Genomic DNA, 12,243 nt, shown 5'->3' with positions numbered 1-12,243 from the left:
CTTCACTAATCAATGTTGTTTTACTTAAATGTATTGGCGTCCTGCTGCGTTCTCTTTCTCGATAAACACACACCCAGATGTACACAGGATGTAAAAGAAAACAAGGTTTGTCGGTGAGAACAGCTTCTTCTGTAAATCCAGGGTCCGGTTATAACGCTAACATCCCTGTTTCAGGAGCTTTCAGTGGTGGAAAGAGCTCAGAGTGCAGCTCCTTATACAGCAAATTGCGTTGTTCTGTGTGATCTGAACACGTCTCTATTTTTATTTTTTGTCTTCTCTAATTCAAATCTCACTGAAGTTGTTGGTTTTTAAGTTTCAATAAATAATTTGATGGAATGCCAGATGTGAACTGCTTCCAAGAATGTTTAGAAAGACATTAAATTATACACAAAGTATGTCATATTCTGAACAATTTTGAACTGTGTTGAAGTCAGGTCATTTAAAGCAAATCTAACTGCTTTTTCTTGTAAGGTATGTCAGTGCAGCTCATCGTTGAAACAAATGTGACTCTCCTGTGTCTGGTTCAGTGTTGAAGAAGCTCCATGTTGATCCACCATCAGTGAAGAAAACACTCTGATCATCTGACTTAACAGTAAACCAGTCGAGTTGTAGTGAAATAGTGATAAATATGAACAACACAAATATGGAGTCGCTTTGAAACGTGTCCAGACCGTTCAAACATCTTTTTTTTTTGTGCTGAATGAATACAAGTTTCCTCCATCAGTCTGTCATCAACAACCCAACATGACAAAGAGTAAAACTTCTTTTCACAGATTTTTGTAAATTTATTAAACATCAAAATTGAAATGCCTCAAAATCACTTTTCACAAAACATCAATAAAGCAAATCTTATTTTTTAATATTTATTCAAGAAGTATTAAATTCACATTAATACAGCAAGATGTGAAAACAATGTTACTAAAAGGTACTTTCAGTACACATTTTTTAAAAAAAATGTTTACAATAAATTATATCTTACTGTTGACAATATTTCAATGTCATGCTTAAAACATGAGATCATATTAAACAGTCCAAAAGTTTTTAAAGTGAATCTTTGCTACAATAAACAGTTTTTATATTTTTGCAATGATTATTTAATAAGATTAGATGTTGTGCTAATAATTATAAATAACATCAAAATGTTTAAAGGCCATTTACATTTTATTTGTAATACACATGAACAGTTTTAAATATATTTTAACAATAAACAAAGGAAATATTACATTTTACAATGTTTATCTTACAGGTTCTTGTGTTAGAATAAACAATAACAGTTTTAAAGTTTTTATATTAAACTAAGTAAGTTATTGATGTCACTTTTTTTCTTTTACATTTTAATTAACCCTCCTGTTGTCCTCATTTACAGGCACCAAAAAATATTGTTTCCTTCTCTGAAAAAAAAATCCAAAAATTCAGCAAAAAAATTCCCCAAATTTCTGAAAATTTGCTAAATCTTCAGGAAGAAAATTCCATTATTCCTTAAAAGTGTCCTTTAAAACTTTTATTTTTAAAACTAAATCCCCACATTTGTGGGATGATGAGTAAAAATCTTCCAAAAAAATCAGAAAAATATCTGAAGTGATGACATATATATCAGTAACACTTCTAATATTTTCTTCAAGAACATTCACATAAAAATCAACCAAAACTGGATTTTGGTTGATTTTGTTGTGAATGGTCTTAAGAAACATTTTAACATTTCATTTTTCCACCAAAAAATGTTCAAAGATTTCCCAAAAATGTTGAAAATGTGGACATCAGAAGTGTCACTGTGAAAATATATATATTTTTCCACATTTTCAAACTTTAAAAACGGGTCAACTTTGACCTGCAGGACACCAGGAGAGTTAAACTAGCAAATCTAACTTTTGACAATGTTTATCTCCAAAGTTCTCATCTTACGTTGGATCATAACAAAGATATTCAAAAGGTTTTTACATTAAACATTAACAAAGCAGTAAACATCTTCTCTGTCTGGCTGTCAGAGCTCAGAGACAAACAGGTGGCAGCTTCCTCTGTCTTCATTTGATGCTTTGTGAGGAGCTTCCTAAACCCACCGGCACAGAACCAGCACATGATGGAAACTAGTTCTGTGCAGGCAGAGTCAGGACGCCCCTCAGCGGCTGGAGACGTTGCTGTTGGAGGCAGGGGCGTCTGAATTGGAGCGCTGACCTGGCAAACAGAAAAACAGGACCCAAAAATCAAACTTTGACTCGTTCCTGGCTGCTGAACTGTTGAATTATAATTATCAGTGCTTCTTAACAGACATGGAGCCATAAATAAATGTACAGTAGGTGTGGAACGGTTCTAAGCTCTATCAGTTCACATCAACATACAGAAAGTTTACTTTAGCTCATCACCACTTCATGTCCCTGTTGGTGCTTTTGTCGTCTTTGTGAGGACTCACTTAGTCAGCTGACTGAAAACACTCCTCCAACCCTCCAGTGGGTTCCTGGTCGTCCATCCTTCTGGTCTGGTCCGTCCGGTCCTCTCTGCCCACCATCCAGGAGTTCTCTGAACGGAACTCCTGGATGATGGATGAAGAAACAAAACATAAAGTTCTACAGTCAGTAAAATGCTTCAATTATAAATTATCATGAAGAGATATTAAATCCTGAGAAACTGATGAAGTAATAACTTACCTTTTTCGGATGAAGAAAGAAACAGAGTTAGTATCATGGATAATAGTTAAATACTGAAAAATGTGCAGTTGGAATTTTGCTTACCTCTGATAGAGAGAAGAAGAAACACACCTGTATTTGTCAGGTGCTCATACCTACCACCTCCCACATTGTCTGATGACGCTAAGACATGTGAAGGAGGATTTTTACTGTTATTTGCAGGGATCTTGATGTTTTTTGATCCGTGCAGTAAGAAGTGGGAGCTGCCTGTCAGCTGGAACTTCTCCGATCAGAGCTTCCACCAGTTTCAGGACTAATCGGAGTCGCTATCATCTGGACTCCGAAAAGGCCTGAACCAGCTTCCACCCGTCACAGAGAAGCCCGGGCTTGATGTGGAGGGACCCGACGCACTGTGGTCTGTGGACGAAGTGGATGGTCCAGGCTGTGCGTCGTCCTCTTCGCTGACCCGCTGCCTCTTCGTACTTACCTGGGCCTCCACATCGCACTCCTCCCGGATCCTCTTGAGGAAGGAGCTGATGTGGACGGCAAGGTCCTCTGGGGGAGCAGCGGGAGCAGCGATGACCGGAGCACCAGCAGGAGGGGGGAGACGCTGGACAAGGGGGGAGCGGGGTCGGCCGTCCTCTTCTTCGCCGTCCTCCAGGTCTTCTTCGTCCTCGTCCAGGCTGTCGTAGCCGGAGTCTTCGCTGGTGCTCCAGTCGGACCAGGCGTCGGAGTCTTCCGTCTCGGGGTCTTCCTCTTCAGAGTCTTCTTCCTCTGGGTCTTCTTCCTCTCGGTCTTCTCCCTCTGGGTCTTCTTCTTCTTCGTATGGAGCCAGAACATCGTAGAAGATGGGAGGGTCGTCGTCATCAAAGATCCAGATGGTCTCCGGGAATCCGACGGCAGGGGGATGCTCCACGGCGTAGTCCACAGACCCTGAGAGGAAACAAGGTCATCACATGTTAGTACTTCTAACATCATTAGATATCAGGACTAAATCATCTACAGTCACAACTAAAGTTAATAACAGTTCACTATAACCATCAAATAACGGTGTCAAGGCCACAAACACTAAATCAGTAATTCTGCAGTCTGTTCTTTCATGTGAGACTTTATGAAAACAGTTATTTACTCTACTTTGGTCACTTGGAAAAACTTAAGTCTTGACAATTCAGATGACGAGTTTGTTTACATTCATAGTGATTTAGTAATTATTAAATTAGAATACAAACTGTGTGATGAATAAAATAATAGTTCACGTTAAAGGTCCATAAACAGTCAGACACAAAGTTTAGGTTGAGCAGAGTGAAAATGTGATTTTTAAAGCGACTCAGAGCAACACAGAGGAGAGGCCTGCTGCATTCTGAAGACTCCATCGTCTCCATGGATACAGCAAAAACACATTTCTGGCATTTTATCATTTCTGCCCCAGTTGGCATCATTTGTTTTAGTTTTCAAAAAAATTCATGTAAAATTTGATCAATTTGATGCCCTTAAATCAAAATTACAGAGTTTCCAAATCACTACACCAATGATTAATAAATTAGATTAACCCTCTCCTGAGAGAAGTTTTACATTTTATGCTTCAAATAATCATTTTAAAAATCAATAACTGTTAATCACTAAATCTGTGTTTTTATCAACAGTTACAATTTAGAAAGTCACACTGGTTTCTACACTGACACAGCTGTAAGGATTTCAGACAGATAAATAACATAATTCCATCAATAAAAAGCTACATTATTAATAATCTATTCATAATCTTACCAGTAGCGTCGCGGTGCACCTCCACGGCAACTCCCACGTATCCCTCGACGTCCATCAGTCTGAGGTCCATCTCCAGGTCTTCAGGGATCCAAAGGTGATTCAAGGATCCACCAAGATTCGTTTTTATAAACGTCTTCTTATCTGGACTTCTTTGGCCGAAGGTTTCCTCTTCAGGTCTTCGGTTTCCAAAAGTGTCCTCTTCAGGTCTTCTCTTTCAGAGTCTGAGAGTGTCCTCTTCAGGTCTCCAAAAGTGTCTTCTTCTTCAAGTCTTCGCTTTCCAAAAGTGTTGCTTTCCAAGTATTCTCTTTCTGCAGCTGATCTTTGAACAGGTCAATCCAAGTCCAAGAGCAGGTCAAAAAGGGAAATTTCAGAAGGTTTCAGCCTTTATATAGGCTCCCTGGGTGCATCAAAAAATGCCAGAATTGTTTTTGTTCGGTGCACCATGGAGACGATGGAATCATCCAATACAGAAGTTCTCTGTCACATAAATTCTGGTCACCTGCCTGAATGAAGAGTAGAAGTCACTCTTGTCATCAACCTTCTTCCAGCTGACTTCACATTTATTCACATGTTCTCTGTTGCAATTTTACAAAGCAGCTGCTTGAAGACTGATTTTGTTTTGACCCCTGGATCTGACATCCCAGAACCAAACACCACAGAGCTCCACAGGGACTCACTGTTTGTAAAATCAGTAAAAGTGATACATCTATCAGAGAAATGTCTGACATACAGTGGCGACTGGTGAAAAATATTCTGGGTGGGTCTGTGCCATATCAAATCAGTTACAGTAACCATCCCGATACAACAGAAATGGCAGGATATCAGTGCTCTGTGAAATAATAATTATTTAATGCCAATATTAATAACTTGAGGCATTTTTGCACAAAACATGCACAACATATTGCTTAACCACAATTTTGGCAATAAATTATATATGCACATGAAACAGTGCATTAGTGTTGAATTGACCACTCAAGTATTATGTTAAGTATATTAATAAATTAATACTAGAACAGAAAAATACTGTACAGTAATTTATGATAAAGCTTAATGTTACTAACTGATCAGAACTGCAACAATTAAGTGATTTTTCAATTAGCAGACAAAGAAAATTACAATCTGCAACAATTTTGATGATTTCAACATTTCAGTGAACAAGCCAGAAAATGATGAGCAGATTACATCAGCAAACACATACTGTTTAGACAAAATATCAAAAATTACTAAGTGCAATACATTGCTGGATGATGTGCTAAGGTCAACTTTATACGAAGAAAAATCTGGTCAAGGGAATAAATGTGTGTGTATACAGACTGACAGAACTCTTCTGTTGAAGATTACGTTGCATGAATATGAAACAGGCCTGGATAAAAATTATGGTACCCTTAATATTTTGTCGCACAACCTTTTAAACCAGTCACTGCAGTCAGGTGATTTCTGTAACTCTCAGTGAGACTTCTGCACGTGTGGACTCCTGGTGAGCAAACTGCTCCAGGCTGGTGTATAATGTTTCTATCATCGAGTTGGCAGTGTCGTTCTATTTCGAAAAATGCTTATGTAAATATCAAAACGGCCCGCCCGCGGGCCGCTAAACCTTAACGGGTTTTAATTCCGGTTATGTTTAGAGTCGAGGATTTAGATCATTTTGGGTTAAGTGAAGGGATTTGTTATATATTAAAGGTTAGAAAATGTAATTGCAATGACCAAATATCCAACCGGAGGAGAAAAAGGCGCCGTGGCAAACAAAAGACTCAGACTGAGCCCTAAACTTGCTATGCTCACAACATTTATTAAAACAAAAAAGTCATACAACCTACCTTTATCCTTGTTTTTCTTTTCTTGCTCCTCCAACCGTTTTCTCTTTCTTTTTTGTGCCCCTGAGAGGTACATTTTCTTGGACGGCAACATTTCTCTTTGCTTCTGTCCGCCATTGAGCAATGACACTGTCACTGAACTTGCGCAGCCGCTAAGGTATTCTGTCGCAGGAGTAACGAGGTTCACTTATTGATACCATCGAAGGTTGACATACTTGGCAACCTAGCTGGCATTAGAAAATTATACCAAAATTATTGCTGTACAACCCGGAACAATGGTTATTCATTGTTTTTTTTTTTTCTAAATTTTTTACAATTACACTTGCTTTTTATTAAGCACTCTGGGCGGCCCCCTGGTGGTGGTGGGCCCTAAGCGACCGCTTAACTTGCTTATGCTTTGAGAAGCCCCTGACTTCAGCCCACAGATCGGGGCGTGGCTCAACGTGGGCGGAGTTAAACGTTGAGCTCCGCCCACCTTGAGCTAAACGTGGGCGGGGTTAACCGTTGAGCTCCGCCCACATTGAGCTTGACTCATTTATTGTCACCATCTGGTGGCGGAGACTAAATAGCACATTCACAAACGTCAATACAGCTTCTAAATGCTGGCCTCGAAACCGAGCATCTTATGTGATTTACTGTCATGATTAATTTTATATCAGCATTACTATTTATATCAGGATCAGGTCTAGAGCCAAAAAGTAGTTCTTTGGGAAAACATTTTTCTTGTAGTATCAAATCCCACAAATACAACATATACAACCCCTGGCAAAAATTATGGAATCACCAGTCTGGGAGGACTTTCGTTCAGTTGTTTAATTTTTTTTAGAAAAAAAGCAGATAACAAACATGACAAAAAACTAAAGTCATTTTAATTTGCAAATTTCTGGCTGTAAGAAACACTAAAAGATATCAAGAGGAAAAATTGTGGTAGTCAGTAACAATCACTTTTTTAGACCAAGAGTGACTGGAAGTTGTTGCTGCAGCACACCAGTTTGCTGATTTCCAACCAAACCAGCTTGTTGCTCATGCAGACTGTGGATTTGGTTGTTGCTGCTGGGCCAAATAAACTTGGTTTTGATGCTGCTGCTGCAATTTTTCTCGTCCCACGTCACTTTGATGATCATTTGCAGAACCAATCTGGGATATCTCCAACAATTTGTGATGATTGACCCTCTTTGAAAAGTCTGATAATCCTCCCCTTTGTTTCAGCTGACATCTCTCATGTTGGAGTCATGATTAATGTCAATCCACTTGGTGCAACATCTCTCCAAGGTGTGATCACTCCTTTTAAACTGCAGACTAACGAGCAGATTTAATCTGATATGGGAACTAGTTTTGGGAATGAGAATTTATGGGGTGATTCCATCATTTTTTCCTCAGAATTGATTCCATAATTTTATCCCTGTGCTTGGTCTAAAAAAGTAATTGTTACTGACTACTCCAATTTTTCCTCTTGATATCTTTTAGTGTTTCTTACAGCCAGAAAGTTGCAAAATAAAATGACTTTAGTTTTTTGTCATGTTTGTGATCTGCTTTTTTACTACAAATTAAAACAACTGAACGAGCATCCTCCCAGACTGGTGATTCCATCATTTTTGCCAGGAGTTGTAATACTATAGCCGACAACTTTTTACTTGGGTTCAACTCTCTTTAACTCAAACCCTGTCTAACTAGGGCTAGCTGGACTGAAACAGTGAAGTGAAATTTGTGATATACAGCATACATAGACACATTTGGATTTTTTTGTACACTGAATTATATCAGCTACATTAAAGGAGATCAGAGACAGCAGCAATGTCTGTGCCATTGATACCTGACCATGCATGGTTATTCCTGGCTGATAACACAGATTTCCTAAACTTTGCACTAACGACTTTCTTAAAGTGTCACTAATCCACTCAAGGATATAAGACTGAACTGACAGTCAATGCTACATGTCTTTCCTCAAATCAAAGAGGGCTCTTAGCTTGGCCTTCATTCTACATAACTGAAACAAAAACATAATCTCTGATGTCTGTATAGAGACTTTCTGTATATGATTATGCCAGACATAATATATCAGAGTCTGTACAACTCACAAACCATATACATTTGTAGGGGTCAGATGTAATGAATTAAGCTTCAGCACCGTTGAAAACAACTTTATTCTTTTCTGTCAAAAGCACAAAACACCTTCATGTTTCTCCTGTCAATGATTTCTTGACAGAATGTCTCATAGTCTTCCTGCAGACTAAAAAGAAAAAGGAACGGTTCTCTGAGATCAGCGGTCTCCTCTTCTTCCTGGCCATCACAGACACACAGGAGTTCCCTGCCCTCACGCGTTGCTCCTTGGCCATGGTAACAACTTGGGGAAGGGAAATTTTTCCCTTGAAAGTTCTGGTCCCACACCACCGGGCTGCCGCCATTGCATCCCTGACCAAAGGATTCTCCTAAACAAAAATAAAGAAAACAGTTATTTAAGTAAAGGCTCGGAGATTGCAGAAAACACTGAAATGAGACTACCCATCTCAGGCAATATACCCCGTTTCCTGTTCCCAGTCCTGTTCTCAGCCTCATCTAGAAAGGAAACAGATTGTGGCGTCTACAGGCACAATGACAATGCAAGATTTAAGTGGTTGATTTTAAGTACACAGAGAAATAATGACTGCTCTGTGACATGGAACCTCAACAACCTCGATGGATATGTGTGAGACAATGCTGGCTGGAACAATACCTGATGCTTCAGTGGCAGATTCTGAAAGCCTAAACATTTTCAGGGGGACTTCAGCCACATCCTGAAATAAGTGGCGGGGATCAGTCTTTGAGCAATAGTTTCACTATATACCAATTTATCACATGACCTCTCACCTGTAGTTTTTTCTGCTCTCGTTGCCTTTTTCTTTGCTGCAATCTCTCTTCTTTAGATCGTGGTGATTTAATGACAACAAACATTCACAATGAAAACATTCATGCAGGTCAGATGACAGTGAATACAGTAAAACGTGATTTAAAAGAATCTGGTTTAAAAGTGTGATACTGAGGGCGCTTACAGCATGGGGAAGTTCTGCAGGAGAACAAGACACCACCATCTTCTAATCTGCAGCATGTTTTCCTGTGAAGAAGGAAATGCAGAAGATTAAAATATGTTTCCAAAAATAATACCTTCATCGCTACAGTCAAGCATAACATGTCACAATTTGCACAAAACCTCACTGAAATCACAACTGGCCCCCATTACAATGTACAGAGATACTGGTTAATATAATATCATGCACATTCTGTCAGGATACAGTTTTTCAATACAAAGAGTGTGTTTTAAATGCAGAAAAAACATTTTATAGATGTCATCGATATAACATACTGAGTAGTTCTTACCATCAAAACAAACATGCCACAGTTGGTGGAGCATCTTTGCAGTGTTTTAATAAAAGAATGGCAAGAAAATAGCAAATGTTAGCAAATGCAATGTAGTAATGTCTCACCTGAACATCATTCACACCAAGCTGCCTCCAAGGGCCAGGAGATAGGCTGTGAGCAATGTGCCTGGTCAAAGAGTAAATAAAAGTACAATAAACCATTTTAAAGCAACACTTGGAACAAAGTTGGAAGAGGCTGGAACTTCAAATCAAACGTTTTTGTAATGGGCTTAAACAAACAAAACATATGGTTCTGTTTCCATCTGCGTAGAATAATGTAAAAATAAATAAGAATAATGTAACAATTACTTCTATCCCTCGCAAACACTCACTTTTGTTGTTTGTTTTTGTTTGTTTGGAACATCTTAATGCATTCAAATAAAAACAGAAGCATGTATTAAACAAACAAAGGACAAGTGGTTTAAAACAGAACTACCACTGTCCAGGAAGGATCTTGGAAGGTGTCCTAAAAACCTGACGAGATGGACTCTACTCTCATCTCTCCAGCCGCTGCCACAGAGGGGATCTAGAAAGAAAATCTCCCTAGCCTGTGGCCTCAGTATCTGTTAAATGTGTTCAAATATAACCACACACATAAAATTATGGAATGTTACAGAAATACTAACAAAGCTGCCATGCATTTAATATACCAAAAAATGTAAATCAGCAATGAGCAACTTTGTTGTGTAAGGTCATAATAGAGGAAGATATAAATGTATTTACAGAGTATCCAGTGTCCAGGTACAAATACTGGAAGCAGAACCCACTGGAGACTGGCTGCATTGTCCTGTAAAAAGATATCAATAACTGAATATGAAATACTCAAACTCCACTACAAAAGCAAAACTTTTTAACAAATTACCAGCAGGTGATCCATGGGGTTTGTGGATGATGGTGGAAACCATGTGGCAATGACGTGGCTGTTTGCAGCAAACACGTGCTCTATTCTCTGTAACAGAGATAGATAATTGAACTATACTATCCAATCCATTTGAATTAATAGTTTTGTAAACCTTTCCTTTTAGCTGAAACTCTTCTATCACACCTGACACTTTTCTCCAGCTGTTCCAGCCTGCCTGTACACACTTCTTCACCTCTTTTCCACACTCTCCATTGCTCTGGACTGTTGACCCTAAGTACTTAAAATCCTCCACCTTCTTGATCTCTTCTCCCTGTAACCTCACTCTTCCACTTGGGTCCCTCTCATTCACACACAGATACTCCGTCTTGCTGCGGCTAACCTTCATTCCTCTCCTTTCCAGGGCAAACCTCCACGCCTCTAGCTTCTCCTCCAATTCCAGTAGATTATTCTGAATATTTTGAATCAGTCTAATTCTAAAAGGAATGGCATCGTTTAAATGTTTTGTTAAACGTCACTTTTCTAATGGGCTTGCTACTTAGCACGTGACAAAATAAATAAGTCTGACGTAAGTCTGAAACTAATGCAAGGAGATAATGCAACTGGAGATAAAATAATATCACTTCCTTCCTTGTCTGTCACAAAATAGCAAAACAGCAACGTTAAAGCACGTTAAAACAGCACATTTAAACAAAAGATAAACGTGCTAACCTCCATTTTGGAAACTTCTTCTTCTTCTTCTCTAATACATTCTTCTTCTTCAACGGTTCAACTGCGCTATGCGGGCAGAGTTAAACGTTTAACTCCGCCCACGTTTAGTTCAAGGTGGCGGGGCTCAACGTTTAACTCCGCCCACGTTGAGGCACGCCCCGATCTGCGGGCTGCAGTTGCTTTGGGCCGGCTCCGGCTCCAGCTGTCTCAGGTGTGAAGGCTGTCCTTCTCCAGACTGCATGTTTCAGCTGCTTCCACAGATGTTCAGTAGTGTTCAGCTCAGGGCTCATTGGAGGCCACTTCAGAACAGTTCAGTATGTAACTGTGTGTCACTCTTCATCCAGCTGCATCGAGATGTTAGCCTTGCCTAGCATCGTTAGCTTAACGGTGTTCTCCATATGTGCCCTCCTACCCTTGTGTTTCTTTACTTTCTCGGATAAATGTTTCATATCTCTTACTCCCGAAACAGTCCATGCCGTGTCTGTCCCAGCCGTTTTATAGAGCAAACACAGGAAGCAATATAAAGCATTTGCATGACTCGATCCAGCTCGCCAAGCATTCCTCTTGTCACTGTGACTGTGACAGTGTCAGTTATCCACCGCACTCACGCATGCTCACTTGGCTTTGGGCGAAATCGATTTCGCCCTGGGCATCAGATTCGATGAGGCTGATTGGATAAATTTCTGTTGCTATGTCGAATCTCTTGACGGTAATTGGCTGCTCTGCCGCACGAGAGGGATGATTTCTCAGCGCCCCAGCAGCTCAGCAGAGATGAGCAGGAAACTATTTTCTCCGAAAATTCTATTTAATATTTTGTACATGACATGTAATTGCGAATTTAAACACACATGGTGCTAAAATAACTGATTATTGTTTATTTAAAAAAAATATTTATTTTAAAAATGAAAAATCAAAAACACCGGGGGGGCGGCGCCCGAGCGCCCTCTATTGACCAGCCACAGAAGGAGTTGTGTAAAGTATCTGAGTAAATGTACCCAATTACTTTACTTAAATGCAGTTTAAGTGGTTTGGATTTGAATATTTTAACTAGGGCTGGGTTTTTAACTCGTTAATTTCGA

General features: G+C 39.4%; 1 protein-coding gene across 9 annotated transcripts; it reads right to left on the bottom strand.

Annotated features, from left to right (window-relative positions):
* Window positions 1-8,324: 8,324 nt before the first annotated feature.
* On the bottom strand, window positions 8,325-11,272 carry LOC127536046 (uncharacterized). Of its 9 annotated transcripts, none has more exons than XM_051955263.1 (9): window positions 11,165-11,272; window positions 10,457-10,543; window positions 10,318-10,381; window positions 9,661-9,721; window positions 9,229-9,290; window positions 9,047-9,104; window positions 8,913-8,973; window positions 8,720-8,755; window positions 8,325-8,628 (listed from the first exon to the last, which is right to left on the bottom strand). In XM_051955263.1, exons 2-9 carry the CDS (start codon window positions 10,497-10,499, stop codon window positions 8,342-8,344), a joined length of 672 nt encoding a protein of 223 aa, XP_051811223.1. In that variant the 5' UTR covers window positions 10,500-10,543; window positions 11,165-11,272; the 3' UTR covers window positions 8,325-8,341. The 9 variants fall into 9 exon arrangements, 5 of the variants coding, with proteins under 5 accessions (XP_051811223.1, XP_051811224.1, XP_051811225.1 ...); XM_051955264.1 differs by having other exon boundaries at window positions 9,661-9,706; XR_007945037.1 differs by having other exon boundaries at window positions 8,913-9,096.
* Between the last annotated feature and the right edge of the window lie 971 nt (window positions 11,273-12,243).

Source organism: Acanthochromis polyacanthus, chromosome 11 (genome assembly GCF_021347895.1).
Source record: "Acanthochromis polyacanthus isolate Apoly-LR-REF ecotype Palm Island chromosome 11, KAUST_Apoly_ChrSc, whole genome shotgun sequence".
Classification (NCBI taxonomy): Eukaryota; Metazoa; Chordata; class Actinopteri; family Pomacentridae; genus Acanthochromis; species Acanthochromis polyacanthus.
Note: the sequence above shows the minus strand (reverse complement) of the source record. Positions and strands in the feature narration are given on the sequence as shown.

Bases quoted from the DNA above. Each gene is read 5' to 3' on its own strand.
- LOC127536046 (XM_051955263.1), bottom strand. From the start codon at position 10,499: ATGGTTTCCACCATCATCCACAAACCCCATGGATCACCTGCTG. The intron at 10,382-10,456 runs GTAATTTGTTAA...ATCTTTTTACAG, and splicing joins ACCCCATGGATCACCTGCTG to GACAATGCAGCCAGTCTCCA. The intron at 8,974-9,046 runs GTGAGAGGTCAT...CACTTATTTCAG, and splicing joins GAGAGCAGAAAAAACTACAG to GATGTGGCTGAAGTCCCCCT.